The 19,422-nt window shown below is 40.2% G+C and overlaps 2 protein-coding genes across 5 annotated transcripts in view; one reads left to right on the forward strand and one right to left on the reverse strand.

Annotated features, from left to right (window-relative positions):
* The first annotated feature begins 1,859 nt into the window (after positions 1-1,859).
* On the forward strand, positions 1,860-8,249 carry LOC138629598 (probable ribonuclease ZC3H12C). Its single transcript, XM_069713408.1, has 5 exons — positions 1,860-2,659; positions 3,975-4,114; positions 4,539-4,773; positions 5,654-5,760; positions 6,751-8,249. The coding sequence occupies exons 1-5, from the start codon at positions 1,860-1,862 to the stop codon at positions 8,247-8,249; spliced, it is 2,781 nt and encodes a 926-aa protein (XP_069569509.1).
* A 7,205-nt stretch (positions 8,250-15,454) lies between these two features.
* LOC138629574 (radixin) overlaps positions 15,455-19,422 on the reverse strand; it is a 47,281-nt gene continuing 43,313 nt past the window's right edge. For all 4 annotated transcript variants that reach the window (XM_069713369.1, XM_069713368.1, XM_069713367.1 and 1 more), the window contains 2 exons: positions 19,075-19,293; positions 15,455-16,746 (listed from right to left, as the gene is read on the reverse strand). In XM_069713369.1, coding sequence (XP_069569470.1) covers positions 16,582-16,746; positions 19,075-19,293 — 384 coding nt within the window. In that variant the 3' untranslated portion in view covers positions 15,455-16,581. The remainder of the gene's footprint in view (positions 16,747-19,074; positions 19,294-19,422) is intronic.

The raw sequence follows: 19,422 nt of genomic DNA on the forward strand, positions 1-19,422 counted from the left end.
TATCTAAGGCTATTAGAAGATCATCCGTAACTTTCACCAGTGCTGTTTCTGTGCTATGATGAACTGTAAAGCCTGACTGAAAATCTTCAAACAGATCATTCCTTTGTAAATGATCACAAAGTTGAAGACTTCCTTGATGAGTTTAGTTGGGATGGGATCCAGGAGACAGGTAGATGATCCAGATGAGGAAAAAAATTGCAGTTAGCTTGGAGAGCTCAGCAGGAGAGAAATGTTTAAGGTACAAATCTTCTCCCACAGTTGCTTCCAGGGCTGCTGTGCTTAGCAACATATCAGTAACAGTGGCAGGAAGAGTCTGCCCAATTATTTCCCTAATGGTAACAATTCTATTAGTGAAGAAGTGGATGAAGTCATTAATGCTGAGAGCTGAAGGAATAGATGGCTCAACAGAGCTGTGGCTCTTTGTCAGCCTGCTACAGTGCTAAAAAGAAACCTGAGGTTGTTCTTGTTGTCCTCTATTAATGATGAATAATATAAAGTCCTTAAAAAGAGCTTTCTTATGTAATATTAAACTATCCTTCCAGGCCAGGCAAAATTCTTCCAAATTAGTGGAACGCCACTTCCTTACCAGCTTTTGCGTTGCCTGCTTAACAGAGTGTAATTGTGATTTGTACCAAGAAGACAGCCTCCTCTGTTTCATTACTCTCTTTTTCAGAGGTGCGACATTATCTAGAGTTATACGCAGAGAGGCTGCAGTGTTTTCTACAAGATGATCCACTTGTGTGGGACTAAAGTCGACGTAGATGCCTTCCACTGCTTTAGCACATGGCACTGAACAAGATAAACATGTAATTGCTTCCTTAAACTTGGACACAGAATTATTAGACAAACATCTACTGTAATGGAATTTATTTCCACATGTTGTGTAGTCCATTATTGTAACTTCAAATGTTATTAAAAAAGTGGTCCAACAAAAGAGGGTTTTGAGGAAATATGATACAATTTTCAGTTTCCATGGAATATGATATAATCAGCTCGAGGGTGTGGTTACCACAGTAAGTGGGTTTATTTACATGTTGAGAAAAGCCAATTGAGTCTAATAATGAGCTGAGTGTAGAAATGAGGCTGTCATTTCCCACATCAAAATGAATGTTAAAGTCTCCCACTATCATCACTTTATCTGAACTTGGCACTAAATCAGATAAAAAGTCAGAGAATTCAGTTAAGCAAGAAGCAAATTAGTTAGGTGGAGCATGCAGACTTTGCCACGACCCATCCCAGGTCATGTTTCGATGCACCCTACTTTGTTTTTCTTTGTTGAAGAAGAAGTCTGTTTGCTTTTACACCTGACCGAGATCTGATAACAAAGTGAGCCAGACTGCTTTTAAATCTGAGAGTACTGATCCCATATTTTTCATGAATGTGTAGCTTTGGCCTGGACTCTTTCCTAGGGCGCTTCGTCACACCCGTTGGCATCAAAAAGATAAGAGCAACATGCCACTTGCTCTGTAAGACATACGCCCAGAGTACCAAACTCGCCAAACGTTCAGCGTTCAGCGCAGAATAAACAGTCAACACCTCGTCAAGCTGCTGGCGTTCATTAAAACAATTTTAGAAAATATGCTGTACTTAGGAAGAAAAAAAACCCGCTTTGGTGGACAGGGCCGTATGCTGTTGCAGCAGTGGCAGAGTGTCAACCAGTTTTGGCGCATGCTGATTGGTTGAAATTAACCAGTCTTTCACACAGTCCCCAGGAATTTAACCAGTCACTTCTTGTGTTTTCTTCAAGCTTCCCTCCCAGGACCAGTCAGCGAGCAGTTAATTATCAGCAGCAACGGTGGGGTCAATCAGGTGCCTGGGAGGTCACGGAGGGCGTGGAGCTGGATGTATGAGACAGTTTCATGGGCCTGAAGGACCATCTGGAGGATGGAACAGGCCACATCCTCAGCCTGGGGCTGGATCTGGACTACCTCCATGTGGAAGGTACTGAAAGGCAGGCCGACCAAGGCATTGCAACAGGTGCAGGGAATATAGGAGTCTTACAGGTCCGAGCTGGTCCCCCAAGTAGCAGCAGTAACAGTATTGGTAGTCGTAGCACGAGCTTTAGTACTCATTCAAGCTTCAGCAGCAGTAGCAGTTGCAGTAACTTTTCTGAGGAGAGTGCCATCTCTGACAGTGAAGATGAACGGATCCGGACCGGATCTGGCTCTGAATGTAAAAAACAGCACCAAGATCAGCTTCAAGTCCAGCACAGAGAGTCCTCCTCAGTGTGGCAGCCAGTCAGGCTGGACCTGGCACCAAACCAATCCCCTGGAGACCCCCCACAGCCGGAACCATTACCTCCCACTGACCCCTTCGCAGACTGCCGCAATAAAGTAGAGTTTGCTCTAAAGCTTGGCTATTCTGAGGACCTAGTGCTGCTAGTCCTGAGGAAACTGGGCCCAGGGGCACTCATCAATGACATCCTGGGAGAGCTGGTCAAACTGGGAACCAAGACAGAGATGGAGCAGCAAGGAGGTCCGACTGTCTCTCAGTCTCCCCCCTCCTCTGCTTTGTCATCCTCTTTGGCCTGCTCCTCCTCTTCCTCCTCCTCCTCCAGCTACTCTCTGGACTCATGTCGCCTACTTTGTCCGTCCCAGATGCCGGAGGATAAAGAAAACCTTCGGCCTGTTGTTGTGGACGGGAGCAACGTAGCCATGAGGTGAGGAAAGAGAAGCTTTAGAAAACACCATGTCTTTTAGCTTCTTTGTTCTACTTACTCAAAAATGTAGCCAGATTTTACATGATGACTGTAGAGATGCTTCACCTTCAGAGAAAGGGAACAGTAGTTATTCATTAACACGACAGCCATGTCTGCTTTTAGAATAGTCAAATGAAACAATAAACTATTTTCTGGCTGTGAACAGTTAAACTACAGCACCATAAGACAATTACTTGCTCTATGCTGAAAACACGAAACATTTGGCTGTCTTGTCTCGTGTTTTTTTTCACACTGTACTGAAGCTGTTTGAGTTATTTGATATTTTATCAAGTCTGTAATTAAACTGTCTCCAGAGGTAAAGAAAGACAGTGTCATGTCCAATGGTTTCACATAGATTTATGTGATTTAGATTATCACATACAGTTTCATGTGATGTCAGTGGTCATGACGCTGTCTTTATGTGAAAACATGTCAGAGGTTAGAGGGATAAATGGCTTTAATTAGGTACAGTTTGATTATATACGTGTTTTATCTATATGTTGGGAAGTCACTTTTCATCAAAAACCTTTGTGTGGAACAACTTTTGTTGATTTTGACTAATTCTGTAGTGTATTAAAAAAAATTAAAAAAAATTCTGGAATGCTGAACAGGTTCCCAGTAGGTTGTCATTATAAGCATGAATCCAGAAGGCTCCTCCGTAGAGCTTATCGAGGCTCTCTTTGGGTTATTTGACAATGACTAACATCTTTTTTTTAAAATAGCTGTGAGCATATTTACATGTAAAAGGCAGAGTTTATACTTACAAGCCAGCGACTGACAAAATTAAACTTCTAGGTACTGTGGGAAACGTTTTGCTGACGCAAAAGAAAACATCCCAAACCGGCATTGAATATTAAAAGTAGGCTGTGTGTATATTACCATTACTGCCATTTTTCTTGGAGGGTGATCATTTGTTCAGATATACCTTGTGTGCCATCAGTTTGATTATTAAAAAAACGTTCCAACTGGCATACCTTTTTAATAATTACTATCTGCTGTATAGCATTGGTTGCCGTCAAGCTAATTCATCTCTCATCCTGAATGCAGTTACACTACTCAGATGGCTGGATGGATGGATGGACCCATATCATTCATGACAGTTTCACCTCAAAAGGGTCATGTCAACTGATCCATAATTATTTTTTTTTTAACCTGTTGTATGTTTGATATTACTGATAAATACCTAGTATTGTGTAGTTTTGGTTGTGGGGCTGCACCCTTCTGTTTGCATTTGCATCACTAATTGTGCCCTTAAAATTTCTTCCTGCCCACGCAGTCATGGAAATAAGGAAGTTTTCTCTTGCCAAGGCATCCAGCTGGCAGTTGACTGGTTCTTGGAGCAGGGTCACCGCGACATCACTGTCTTTGTCCCTGCTTGGAGAAAGGAGCAGTCGCGACCTGATGCTCTTATCACAGGTAACAAACGGCTAAGGTTGGGCGATACGGACTAAATTCTGACAAAATATGTTCTTGATAGATAATGACTCAGTGGGTAAAGGCAAATAATAGAACAGCTAGAAAAGTCTGGTAAGTTCAGAAAATGACATTACTTCATTGTAATGTAGGCTTTAAATCCAGAAAAAATACAACACCTTATGATGAAGAAAGTCTAAGACCATATCGAGTTACATATCATGATGTTGATATTATATTACCCAAGCCCACATATCGTTCACTGATGACGATTCAAAGTCAGTGAAATGATACACTACTGTAAATAACTGAAAGGAAGAGCTTAAATCTTCTGCTTTGGAAAAGATTTTGTATCGTCGTCAAAACCAAAGAGAACTTCCTCCTGTCAGTTTTTCTTTGTTTAAATGAGTCCCCTCTCTTTGTTCAGACCAAGAGATCCTACGGCGACTGGAGAAAGAGAAGATCCTGGTTTTCACTCCCTCTCGACGTGTGCAGGGACGCCGTGTGGTTTGCTACGACGACCGATTCATCGTCAAACTGGCCTACGAGTCGGACGGCATAATTGTTTCCAATGACAACTACCGAGACCTGGCCAATGAGAAACCAGAGTGGAAAAAATTCATTGATGAACGTCTACTGATGTACTCCTTTGTAAATGACAAGTAAGATAACAATGCCAAACGAATACTGATTCTGAGTTACGAAAAGAGAAAATGAGAAAGTCCTCAAGAAATGTATGAAAAAGCATGCATCTCTTATGCATTTTATCGTGTCATATTTTACTCTCAGTAAGAAAAATTTAAAAAAAAAAAAAACTTCTATGAAGTCATAGGAGGCTTTGCTGCTATGCATTAGCCGTTAAAATGAAAAGCTTTAACTTCTGTCCAAGCCATGAATTTCTTTTGTCTGCAACATCCTATGAGTTCCCTAAACACTAAAAGGCACTTTTAAAATAGAATCAAATTAAGCCAGTATTCCTTTAATATTTGTGCAATGCCATTCTGCAGGGGATTTGTTTGAGCACAGGCATCTTTATTTTGTCATTGCTATTCTTTTGATCTTAATTACTTCCCTTCACTTTTTCTCTACTAATCAAAACACCATTGGACACATTAGCAAAGTGCTACCGTATTCACTTTTTGTGTCTTTTCTTGTGCCTAAGCGATCGATGGTTGCTGGAATGTTGGGGATGCAAAATATGTACCTAAACTTTGCTCCTCTAGGAAAACCTAGAAGTAATATTAGTATTTTCTGTTGCTTCTGTATTGCTCTGTCAGCTCAATACCTAAAATGTGAATGATTGTTCTCGTAGCTCATACAAACTTCAGAGCATCCACATTAATTCAGATTTCTTATTGTACAAAGATCTGTTGTGGTCTGAAAACACAATGTCACTGCAGAACGTCCTTGATACAGTCTCCATTAGTGCTGTCAGATTTCCTGAATTCTCAATATAGGAGTATGAATAAAAGAACTTTGAGTTGTCTCTGATTTTAGGGATCTAATTTTGACATAATCTTAATATGTTAACTGTGCGTTTAGATTCATGCCACCAGATGACCCACTGGGACGCCACGGACCTAGTCTGGATAACTTCCTGAGGAAGAGGCCTGTTATTCCTGAGCACAGGAAGCAGCCTTGTCCTTATGGTAATATATGCACCCACTCTTGCTCACAACAATAATGAACCCAAAGAAAACATGAGGTACAATCAAGAAGTTCCAAGGCCTTTCCAATTGAGCACAAATGGACATGGAGCAGAGGGAAGCAACAACCTTTGGAATTCAGTATTCCAAGTAATAATCAACGTGAGCACCTGTGTTACACATGTGCATTTGTGATTTCACCATGGACTTGAGCAGAGACTGCACATCAAACTTTGTGTCGAACGTGTGATATCAACAAGGGAGATCCTTGAAGTGCCTCAGCAATGTACGGCAATGATGCAATGAGCCAGGCGAGGTGTTTTAAGTGGCATTTGTTTTTCAAGAGGGGCAGAACGTCACAGTCCAAGACCAAGGAACGTGCGTCAGGTCAGGGGCGCAACTACGTGAATTTTCTTAGACATTCGCAGGGTGAACGTATATGTTTTGAAGCGTCTGTGGGAAAACATTTCGAGAAAACGACCTGAACTTTCGCACAATTGTATTTGGGTTCTCCAACATGATAACACGCCCTTTCACAGTCCATTGAAACTGCTCAAGTTTCTTGCCAGTAACAACAAAATGGTTGCTCCCTAATACCCCTACTCACTGGATTTGACTCCCTGTGACTTCTTTCTGTTCCCCAATAATTTGACTTGAAATTTTATGTGCACTCTTTGCTCAAGTTTCAGGTTCATGGTGAAATTGCAAATACACACGTACCAATGTTCACAAAAACGTGTAACACAGGTGCTGATGTTAATAAAGTGACATAACTTGTACTTTTTACTCATGGAAGTTACTGCTCTCCCTGCTCTGCTCAGAACTTTTTTGATCACACTTTGTATAATTCAGGTTTTTACTGTTGTGGCTCCTCTAGAGCAGTGGAATTGGATAGAGATGATAAAAAAGAAACAAATACCATTAACGAGCCAAAATGTTAGAAATGTTTTCATTCCAGCATAATAATGAAAGATGCTTTTTTTCTTTCAACAGGGAAGAAGTGCACATATGGCCACAAGTGTAAGTTTTATCACCCCGAAAGGGGCAGCCAACCCCAGCGTTCTGTGGCGGATGAGCTCCGTGCCAGTGCCAAAATTTCGTCAATCGCTTCCAGAGGCCGGCTGCAACAAGCCTTGATGGTGAAGAGCCAAAGTACTGGTCAATTAGAAGGAATGGCTGATGCTGAACAAAGTCGGGGCACTGGAAATAAACAGCCAAACCATAGCTCTCAGAGGTCCTTCACTGACCTCATGGGGGATAGACTTCAGATCCATTCCACAGTAGCAGGAGATAAAGGAGGCAGCAGCTGTAGCAGCAGTATTGTAGGCCATCTTGCTTCAGGGGCCCCCCCTTCATTAGGGCATGTGGATCATTGGGAGTACCCTGGGGAAGGTATTAGAGGCAGCTCCAGGGTTCCTGGACCAAGCAAGGCGGAATCTTACCACAGATGCGAGTCTCCAGAGGTGGGTTACAGCTCTCTGGTAAAGGCCTATTCAAGTCTCAGCCTTTTAGTGCCTCCAACTCCTGAAAGCTTCTTTCCAGCTGATCTGCGAGCAAATTCACTGCTTTCAGACTGTAGCAGTGAAGGCAGTATCAGCTCAGACTCTTTCTCCCCTGACCCCATGTTAGACGATAGCCCCAAATGCCACCACCCTCACCACCATCATCACTACTCTGACCAGTATGCCCACCTTGCAAGTCACGTTTCTCCTGGACTGAGCCAGCACTCTCCTCATGGCTACTCCATTCCTCAGGTACTGCAGAGACAACATGGTCTCGGCATGGAAAACCCCCCAACTTCTGTCACATTCCACGCATCTCCGCGTCCCTACAAGACACCTTTAACCTACATTTCGCCCCAGCATCAGCATCCATTGCTGAGCAGTTTTCCAGGGGAATTACTGCCTCGTCCACCACAGCCACCTCAAACATCTACCGCTCACTCCCAGTCTCAGAGCTCCCCACTCGGACGTAATCTGATGAGCTCCCTTTGGCAAGAGGGTGGGCTCCAGGACTCCCGTATGTATGAAGGATCGCTACTTCACTCCAGAAGAAACTTCTCTGGACTAAACCAACAACCTCAGCATCAGATTAACTGGGACCCCACTTATCAGTCATCCCCAACGCCTTGCTATGATTTCTTCTCCTACAAGAGCCTCCCACAAGTCCATGGAAAGGCTTGGCACTCTCCTTGGGGACAGCAAGTCCATTCATCACCTCGTGGCCTTTCTGCATCAAGTCTCCCACCACTGCCGCAGCAGCCCCTTCCATCCATCACTACTCATAAGAGCCACCTCCCTCCAGGACCCCAACACCAGGAGCCTCCTGCCTTGGGTCGATACCAGGACCTCAGGGAGAGGGTGTTTGTTAACTTGTGTGGCGTCTTCCCTCCAGATTTGGTGAGAATGGTAATGATCAGGAACCCTCATGTGGTGGATGCTCAGGAGCTTGCAGCTGCAATTCTGCTGGAGAAATTGCAGCACAGTACTTGAATACAGACAGAAGAGGAAGTTAAATATTCATCTTAACTGAGCTCATTCCAGGTTTATTCCTTGCAATCATAATCATAATGATTAAAGTCAAGTTGGACATACACAAACCAAAAGCACAAGATGTAAGACTCCTTAGGTTGATAACGGACTTCTTATTTTCACTGCAGGGATGTCATCTCATTAATTTTAATGGTATTTATGTAAAGAGAAATCCCCAAATTGCCATATTTTCTATAAATATGCCTGCTATTTCAGCACTTAAGATGTGGAGAGGTTGCGGTTTAATTTGCATATTTGGGTTACTTTTGGTGATGAGTTGTAACAGGTTTTTTGATGTTTAAAGGGTGACAATGTTGTTTATTTTAAATTAATTTATTTGTTACATTTTAAGTTATTTACATAGTTTTAAAATTATTCAGTTTTTTGGCACTTTTTGTTCATATTGTTTTTTTCTCCTTAGCTTTGTTTTTTGTTCTTTTTTGGCAATCATATCAGGGTATACTTTATAGCTCAATTCTGTGCAGTCTGCTTTTCAGTCACTGAGGTGAAAAGGGGTGTTTAATGGAATATCTTAAAATGTCTCTGCCACATTGCAAATACATTCCTTCCGTATATAATGCTCGAATTAGCTCAACAAACACATCAAGGGTTTCTGTCTGTGCTGACAGGTGCACATCAGTTGTTGAGAGTTTGTGGATTTCCCCCGCAGGGAAGTGAAACTCAAATGGCACTCACAAAAGAAGATAGCAAAAACTCCACTTGAAAACCCCAAGCTGTTGTTCACTTTTGAGTAAGAGTTATTTCCTCTGTTAGGATAGCCCTGTCAGCTGACTTCACAGTTCATCAGCTTTCAGTACGGATTTATTTTAAACACACGCTCTGCTCTTTTCTTGCCTTTTAACCATATAAATATTCCAAATCACATCGAGGTGGCGGCTGAGAGCATGGTCACCTGAAATGTTGAGGTGGAATAAAGATTGTAGGTGTTATTTTAATTTAAATTATGTGTTAATTTATTACTGTATTACCGGTGCATGAGACACAGGGTTGTCGGAGGTGTCACCATTAGAGAGGGTTTGTCTTCCCCAACAGGGTAGAACTCTTTATACCTTTCTTTTAAATACACAGAGATTCATAACTTTGCGGTACAAGTTGGGTAACACCTTCCTAAAACAAAAAACCCTCCCACAAAGGGTTTTACCAGACAACTAGTATCATAAAAACAGTGGTTATACCAACATGCGGTCGTGTTTAGTATTCCAAACTTTTCTCAGGGGTGATCTCACTGGTTACATTGAAACCCAGTGGTTGGTAAAGAAAACAAGAAAAAGTACTAAAATATTCAAAAATAACTTGTATAATCTATTCCTAACCATCGTAGACTTGAACTGATTACTGTCCTTAAACAATAATAATCTACTTGTATCACCAATTTTTTAAAAAAACACAAGTTCCTCCAGGTCACTTTCAGTCCCAGGGCATCCAATATGCCATCAGAGCGATACTGTATGTAATGTTACCTGTGCAAAATTACAGATTTTAACCCAGACCACGATCTTTTCCTAAACATGTGATTTTTGGTGTCTAAACTTAAGGCTGCTTTAGCGTAGTTCTGAGCCAACCGGTGAACTATGGCAAGTCAGCAGTATTTGACGCCCTGGTATTAGAACGGTTTGATTTATCATAAAATTTGTAAAACAAAAGTAGTTAAAAAAAAAAAATGCACATCACGATTTCAAGGTGACTCTTCAAATCGCTTGTTCTTTCCAACCCGATGTAACTAACATAATTTAATTTAAAGCCCCAATTTTTCCCTTTTTGTGAGCTTTCTCTATGGAAGATATGTTTAACTTTGATCATCATCTCTACCAGTGGGATTATTTCAATGCCTGAAGATCTGTTCGAAAAGCTAAAACTCTTAACTGGTTAGCAGATGATACCTCTCTTTGTTGATACAAATTGTATCCTATAAACTTTTAAACAAGATCATTGTTTTATATGAAAGTATTTAAACAAAAATATTTGAGTTGAATATTTTAGTTTATGTGGCAAACTTTTGCCACCTTTGGTACTTAGGCTTTTAAGAGGGGGATTTGTATTCCCTTCTTTTCAAGTGCAGGGAAGTGTGGAATGCACTTTTTTAAACGGTTAACTGTTTATATTGTCAGTGAACAGAAAGTGTGATGTTGTGTAGCTAAAAAATGATGAAGCCTCTAACATTTGTTGGGTTGAGGCTGACAGTGAAAATGATATCAGGGTTACAGGTGTTGTCTGAAACCCTTTGGTTAAACTTGATTTGCTCCTTACTCCTGAGGCATATTCTCCACCTCGGGGAGAACAGGAGTCAAAATGGACTTAAAGTGACAGTAGATGAAAAGTGGTTTGAACTAGTTCGGCCCATTTGTCCCACAGGCTCCAAAACCTTTAAGACACTTTTCCCAGAAATCCAAAACTACAACCACAACATTTATTTACTAATTGCCTCGAAGCTCTAACTTGAAAAGCTTTCTTCTCAAGTGCTGTGCAGTGATATGTAGGTCACGAACAAGTCTCAGGAACAATTCTGGTCCCATCAAACCGTCTGTTATTTGATTTATTTTTCTTGGACCCCTCCATAGCTAAGTGCTATGCTAAAGGCTTTTTTTTCCCCCTGAGACACTACCACCCTGCTGCTCTGGCACTGTGTGCTAGCATTAGCTATAGGGTCCGGACTCTATGGTTTTTTTTTTTTTTTTTTTTAGCAAACCTTTATAGTGTTAACATTCCTGTGGATATTAAAATTCATATTTAAAGTATGAGGGCAACAAATATTTTTCTATTACCATGAACCTGTTAAAAAACTATTTTTGTAATTGTGCATGAGTTTTATCAACAAGAAGAGATTGTAGTCAACGTGAGTTTGCTGAATATAAAAGGTGAAATTACTCCTTAACTGTGCTAAAGTCGTGCAAAGTTCGTTCAGACTGAACACGAAACAAACTTCTGGCCTTGCATTGTTGATGCAAATTCGAGTGTAGCCAATATGCTGACATTACAGATTCTAATTCCAGTTCTTTCTGTAATTCTTCACAGTTTCTTGATTTATTTTCTTCTCCAAGTGGAGCTCTATACCTTCACAAATATCACACCTTTTTTCAACCAAGGTATCACATTTTAAACTTGCATCATTCCCTTTTCCCCGAGCTGGCACAGACAATTCATTGAGGGCAAATTCAAAATGTAATTGCTTGTTACTACCTAACATTAAGAATGTTTTTTTTTTATGCCCCTGCACAATACACATCATTCATTTACTTAATTGTAAGTAATTACACTGGTGCTATTCCTACTCAGACATAAGTAGACATGTCATATTTCCCTCACAGCAAGACAAGGCTTTCTTGCTTCATTCATTTATTTGGTAATTATTTTTAGCGAGTCATTGCAGAGCTTCAGGGCAACTTTTCCATTCATTTCAGTGCTATGGAAGAACACTGAAGTTCATCCTATGCTGCCAGCTATCCTGCAATGCTTGAATGAAGGTGATCTTTTTTTCTTAGATAAGTATTTCCAAGTATACTTGCTTCTATCCACTTCCTCTGTTTTTAATCACTCTCAAATTTGCTTCGTGTTCAGTCTGAACACCACCGTAAAGAGTTTATTCATGGGTTTTGTCTAGACAGATGAAATGCTGTTTGTTGCTCATTTGTCAAAAAATTGCTTCAAGTCCTGTTACATGCTAACATCTATTTCAACCAACAGAAAAAAAAAAATTGAAAATATTGACAGTCCCTCTTTTATTACAGTTTATTCACACCTTTATTTCTAATGTGCTTTAATATACAGCTTCATTTCTGCTCCGGAAATAAGTTAGTGTCACCTCTTTTGCTCACGCTAATGGTGGTTATATTGAACCAAAATATAAAAAAGTTAGACCATTGCTGCTGTTTGACTGTGTCCCGCTGGCAAATAAAGAGTTTCCTTCCAAGAGATGGTCCATGGCTCGGTGCCAAAAACCCAAAGCTGGCATTAGTCAGTGGTTTCATATGTATAGATAAAGTTGGCAAAAAGGCAAAGGCAAAAAAATGTTTCTGAACTATAATACTGTGCAATGCTAATAAAAGGTATCGGTAAGCTGTTTTTGCATTTGAAAGAATGATAATTTTAGGATGTGTTCTGCCCGAATACGTTACAATTTCAGGAAAATAAAAAACAAAACAAAAAAAAATATTGGATTTAAATGAAACTGGCAGAAATGCCAAATGAGTTTGACCATCGTGTCTTTGTTCGTCTTTTCTTTGTATTTCATGAAAATCTTCTTTCGAAGCGACTTTCTACAAACATTCCTGCTACTCCGCTAAGCTTTAGCAACCCAAAACAAAAGCAGGAAAAACAAAGGTGACATGAAACGTTTCTTGTGTGTGATGTAAAAGTGACCAATAAAAGCCCTTCTCAAGCTTTCACGTGTTGCTTCATCCATGTACTCTGTCCAAAAATATTTTGCAATAGCACGGTTTGAAAAATAATAAAATTCCAGATACAAACTAGATTTTATGAACTGTTGAGATATTTGTTTCTAAGTCTCATAAAAAATGTTGGGTTTCTGCCGCAAATTTGTAGCAAGTTCATATTTTCATTAGCAAATGTGGACTTCGGGCTAACTTTGTGGAAAACAATTGATTCTTAATTTTGTTTTAATCTTCTCCAGGTTTGCTGGAATGTACACACTCTGCAGCAACTTTTCTGAAAATTCAAATTTTATGTGATGTGTCACTGTGACATGCAACCAACACTTTAATAATGAGATTAAGATCTGAAAAATGTGTGTGTACTTTTTTAAGAAACGTAAATGAGTTCTTGCGTAAAGAGTATGTAAAGTAAAGTACATTTTTGCTATTTTTATAGACCAAGGCGAGCCCGGCTGCGAGTGGAAAGGCACAACAGGAGATGTGTCATTGAACCTGCCTTGCCTGTGCAATCCAATTTTCGGGTTAATTATGAGGTAAACTCGCACCTGCGCCTCCACCAGCTCAGACCAGGTCTCAGCCCGGCACAGCCGGCGCAGACCTCGCACATGAACAGACCTATCCAAAATCCCTATGTATTTAATCCCATTTACATAAATGGTTAAAACAAGATTTTCTTTTAAATGCAAACTTTTGATTCAGTTAATCATAAAAAAATAAATAAAAAAAAATCAAGCCGACTCTTGTCTATTGAATTAGAAATCAGGCAGTTGGCCAACGTCGTTGAGGCAGCGGCCAACCTCAGCCAAAAAATATAAAAAGCAACTCAGGTTAACTTCAAATAAATTAAATTACGCATAAAGCGGCAACAATTCAAAAGCCTTTTCACCTACTTATCTAGTTTAATAATGTAACCCGCGTTGCAAGTACACAAAGTGTGAGACTGGAATTTATGAACAAAAGGTCCAAAGATTCAATTATTGATTGGATAGGAAATTATTCACACTGAAAGCTCCCAATGCAGTTTATTTATTAACACCACAACATCAGTGACGTTTGTAGCATATGCTCTTCACTCGTGTTGTTAATAAATCAATTGCATCGGGAGCTTGAAGCGTATTTATGCTCACTTCTCAACATTTTACAAGCACCTGATTTCACTATACTAGATGAGTGTTCTTTGTTCACTTTGACATTTAATTAGTACCAGTCTTCAGCGTCCAGTGTCTTCTATCATTGAACTGCTTCCTTCATTGGGCAGCGGTGTTCATGATAGCAGGGGAAGAGTTATTTATGATATCAGTTATCAGTTATCTACAGGAAGAAAAACAATGTTACAAACATGGAAGATATTTACAATGGATCTGTGTACATAAACTTATCACGAGCAGTTGGTGTGTTATCCATGAGTATCCCTTACAATGTGTCACTGATGTGGAATACAGAATTCTCAGTTTGGCCACTTTACCTAAAAATAAATGAAACTCCCTATCATCATTGTGAAATGTGGTTTGGAAAGAATTGGAAAAGGCAGATAAATGCACATTGAATATCAAGCAATAAAGTATAATAAGGCTAAATAATAGAACAACCCTCTTGGCAATATATAAATAATACCATTATTGCCAGAAATGCTATCTATAGCAAACTTTTATGGTAAACCGGCAGGCACATTTGCTACTAATGGCACACACATTATTAGAGGGTTACTAAAAATATGGCGCTAGGTTAGGTTAGGTTAGGTAGTTACTTTATTAATCCCCGAGGGGACATTTTTTTTAGTGGCAAAATGTGGTGGCAAACCACTGGTTAACGTTCGCCATTGGTGGCAAACTTCTCATTATTGCCAGCGTGTTTCTGGAAGTTTGCCATTAGTGGCCACCTTTGCCAAAAAATGTAATAATAAGTCATTTCTTTGCTGCAAATCAGCCACAAATATTTAGCTTTTTTTGTAAGGGAAGTCTCGCGGTTTAGTTGATTGTGCTTGATCAAATAAACGTATTACTATTTTTTCCTTATATTGAGTGTTACGTCAAAGCGTCTACCGGACCCACCAGTCCACGAGAGGATATTGTTTGAGTGTGACGGTTAGCCTCGCCTGGGTGTGGAACCAACTTCCCGATGGTTTGTGAACTGCTGTTTTGAAGCCATGAGGGTTTTGGCATCTTGAGTGTTGAGAGTGGTTTGGAGCCAGAGTGGATCATATTTGGACGGCTGGGGAGGAGTGAGTGATAGATCTGGCTCGATCTCATTGGGAGTCTGAAGACACTAAGCCCCTCCCACCTTTATCTTTCCACTTCATCACAGGCAATAAAACAAAAGTGCCCTCCAAAAGATGGCATTTTAAGGTCTAATATCTAATTAATGATGATGGGATTATTTTCAGAGGAACTGCCAGAAAGCAAATTTAGTGAATTACACTGATGTCACTTGTGGGGAAACATTTTTTGTATTCAGCCTTGGTAGTTAATGAGATGATAAACGTGTTTTTTCCCGTCAAGCTAAGAATGTTAAGGCGAGGCTAAACCATGACACTGACACCGTGCATTGTAGTGGACTAGTGGATGTATCACACACTTTGGTTTGATACCAGGTTTAATTTCCTGATACTAAACCACAATTGTCTTCACAGAAGACTGCAAAATCAAATGATGGTTCTGAGGATAAATACTTACCACGAAAACATATATTTTACAGAACACGTGTTATCTAAACATTCTGAAACAGTAAATGAAGTAACACAATTGTTCCAATGCAGGGTTGCGTTTACTGACATTAATAATCAGTTTATTTGAAGGATTCCTCTGCTGTAATTGGTAGCATTGAAAAGCGTGTCAAAATGATACATAAGGATTTGTCTTCACATGATCATTAAAAAAATACCTCAATATTTTGTTCTACTTGTGTGTTTGACCAATGAGCAAACAGCACTTTTACGGACAGGAAAGTAGTTCATGAATATTGGCTTTAAGCAGCAAATTCAGGCTTTCTTTGAAATCCATAACAACAGTGCGTTCGAAGGTGGACGTCTGACACGTCTCTACTGGCTTTAACCTCAGTCAGGACTGTAGCTGCATATTTGGAAATATAAATGAATTCTTTATTGTGGGGTAAAATATATATATTTGAACAAAAGTCTCAATGGACAGAGAATGCCAGCACAGTAAGAATGTAAAAGAAGCAAATGTATCTGCTCCCAACTGCTCAGCGGGAGCATTTGCAAACTGACAACCATTCAAGAAGATCAATTAGCTGATGTAACATGACCAGATCAATGACGCTTACAGCAGAACCGTCCCAAAGCAACATGACAAGGAGTAATACTAGACAGGAAAGAAATGACACAGGTAAGGCGTTTTAAAAAAAACGAATGATTTAAATTGTTCAGCTGATGACAAAAGAAGTAAAAGTAAGGTACAGATATTAAAGCTGTGTGGACAGGCAAGCCGCCAACATCAACAAGCTACAGCTACAAATGGCCATTCTATTTTGTTTAGTAAAAGCACAACATCAACCAATTCTGTCCGCTTTCACGTCTTGTCTAAGGGTCCTGTTATCGTTTAATTATCGTACATGCATTAAAACTGCCAGTAATGTACAAGGAGGAGGATACGTTGCTTGTTTGTTTTTTTCCAGACTGACTCAAAAACGTGTGCTTCATTGGGGTGAGCTCTAAAAAGCAGAAAGCAGTGTGACTGGCCAACCCTTTGGCGAGGCTGAAGCTACGAAGCCTGTTCGCTGGACTTTCTCCTGGATAGAAAAAAAACGCAGGAGATCCTGGAGTGGCTGCACGATTTTCTTTTGGGCTTTACAAAGAAAGTTAGGCGTTGGCATGGCAATGAGACGAATTGTCTCTTTTCAGTGTTGTGTCCACCTGTCTCTCTGGCTCACATGGACTCGAACTCATCAATGCGCTGCTTGGTGTTGCCCTGGCGGATCTGGCGTAGGGTTTTGTACTTGTCTCTGCCTGCCCTGACGTTCTCAGCGTGCAGCATGTCGTTCTGGGTCTTCTTGGTATCATCCCGAGCCTCGGCCAACTCTGAACTCAGAGCCTGGACAGAGGGGGGAAAAAAAAGAGGGAGTGGTGATTGGCAAAAGTGATTCCAGCAATGGAAAACAGAGCGACCGCAAAAGGAAAAGCAAATCTGATCCCATTGAAATTAAGAAATACAAATATAACAAGAACAAAACGCTATATAGGAGATTATCAGCAAGAAAGTCAATACTGTGGGGAAAACAAAAAGGCGGAAAAAAAGGTTTCATAATAAAACGTCGGCAAATAAAAGAGGAGGCACGGTGGATGAGATCCTCTAACAAACACCGATCAGCAGGTCCAGATCTTTCTGTGATGAGCAGGTGACTTTTCATTCAGTGCCTCGCGACTGCTCGTGAACCTGATGACGCTACCTGTGAATTCTGCGGGACACATTCAGTACCTGTGACAGCACACCTGAATAACAGGACTGGTGGGATATCCAAGCAGAGATACTCTGGAACGACCCAGAGGCAGGACAATGCTGAGTCGTAAGACGTTTTTTAATTGCTGGTATTTTGTGGCTCCTCAATGTTGTTGGCTGTCAATCATCATTCAGTTCATTCGATAACTCAGAAATGTCATCGCTGGACAAACAATATGTCTGAATCATTTTTCCCTCTGACATCTACATTTTTGTCCACGGGTGTAAAACCACGTTCTCTACGTATTCTTTGGTTTCTCTGTGTCTCCTTCTCACCACAATAAGAGCATAAGAGCAGCCGTTAAAACGTTCCCTTCAGTCGTACATACAACATACACATCAATCACTTCTCCTATTTCTACTTTCAGGTTCAGTAATTATCGTATTTTCATTTCCCCTCCCAGTATTTTGTACCTTCAGGTAGAAATGGGCAATATTACATAAGCATTCAGGCAAAAACGCAAAATGGACAACGTGTGTTAATTGCACATTTGAAAGACTCAACCCTCACTGCACGTCGTTAGTAAATCTGCCTGGATTTTTTTTTTGCGAGTGGTGTGGAGTTTACACGTGATTTTACACGCAAACCTAAATAAGGCCCTTTAAGTGCATTATTAGACTCAGTAGTAGCTTTATATTGACAGAATTGATCTGACATTTACAAGGTTCCCTTGATTAATCTCAATATTTTTTATTGTTATCAATATTTTTACTAGAATATTTTATATCCTATATAAAGAAAATGTTTTTGACAGAATCGTGATCTCTTTTCTAAGCAAAACAAATCTCAATTCTCATTCTATCCAGAATCATGCAGCTCTAACCAGAAGCTTCAAAAAGGACGTTATCAAATTTGAACTTTCCACACGCAAAGAAATACAGTTGAAAAGACTGCATGTTTTGAGGAATGTTAAAAGTTGCTTCACAGCATGTGGTACTGTAGTTCCTCCCTTTGTTTACTGGAAATCATACATTTTTACTAAATCCTGTGTTGCATTTTCATTAACAACCGCGTTTCCCCAAAAATTAGGATGTTGTGTAAAATGTAAATATAACAGAATGCAATGAGTCGCAAATCATGTAAATCCATATGTAATTGAAAATAGACCAAAAACAACATATCAAATGTTGAAACTGACAAATTGTGTTCCAGCAACATATTTTTTTTTGAAGTTGGGAGAGGGGTTTCATCACTTCTTCTTTTAACAACACTTTGTAAACATTTTGGAAAGAGGAAGGAAGTTGCTGGAGTTTTGAAAGTGAAATGCGGCCCCATTCTTGCCTGATATAGGATTTCAATCATCACACTGCTCTGTTTTTTTTTCCTCCATTTTACACAGAATCCCAACTTTTTTAGAAAACAGGGTTATATATTTTGAAACAAAAACCTGACTTCTGTCCAATCAGTTGCAGCAAGTAATTTTGCATCTCTTTAAGTCACTGCAGATTGTGATGGTCAGAAAGATGGGTTGTTTTTTAGGACGAGTTATATCTGTTAAAGAGGTTTGGTTAAAGCCAGGTTCATGATTCCACCATAAAAAAATGTTACTGGACATCTTTCTTTTGTTATGTAACAAAGATAAATTTGTAGCACTTGTGTCTTTCTGATTTTGCTTATGAAACCTTTAGAATTCTGAGGAAAGTTTAAAATGATCCCTTCAGCAGGAAGGGACTTGACTTTACATTTACATTGACAGGCTCCAGGCTTTATTGACTTGACACTTTTAAGTGCCACCAAAAATGTGTGGGTCTTATACTTACATGTTCGCTCAGAAGCGGTGTTTCTTTTGTGGCAAACCTGCTGAGTGTTTTTAAGTCACAGTTGCACTAGAGTCTTGCTGCAGAAATGTGTCTTAATGTTCCAATTTTACCCAAATGTCTATGTCTTCGGTTTGATCTGCTGTTTCTCCTACTCGGTTGTACCTGAAGCTGTTTCTTGACACGTTCGTTCTTCTGCGCCTCGGTGACGCGCTCCTCTTCGCTGCGGTGACTGGTGACGCCGTCGCTGAGGAGCTCGGCACTCGCCTCACCGTCCGTGTCATCCTCCTCCTCCTCCTCGTCGTGTTCTGGTGCCGGCGGGGTCGTCATGGCCGTCTTCAGTTCTTCCCTGGTCTTCTCCAGGTCATCTTGTGCGGACAGAGCCTAGAAAGAAAACACATGCATCATTTATGGAGCGAAACAGATCCAGACATCAGCGTTTACATGTTGTGTACAGTAAAACATCAGCATGTAGCATACTACACTAAAATTTGAATTTAAAGAATTAAATGA

This window comes from Brachyistius frenatus, unplaced genomic scaffold, assembly GCF_029030835.1.
Source record: "Brachyistius frenatus isolate BFR_SWC_R1_liver_20210118 unplaced genomic scaffold, ASM2903083v1 Contig_118, whole genome shotgun sequence".
Taxonomy (NCBI): Eukaryota; Metazoa; Chordata; class Actinopteri; family Embiotocidae; genus Brachyistius; species Brachyistius frenatus.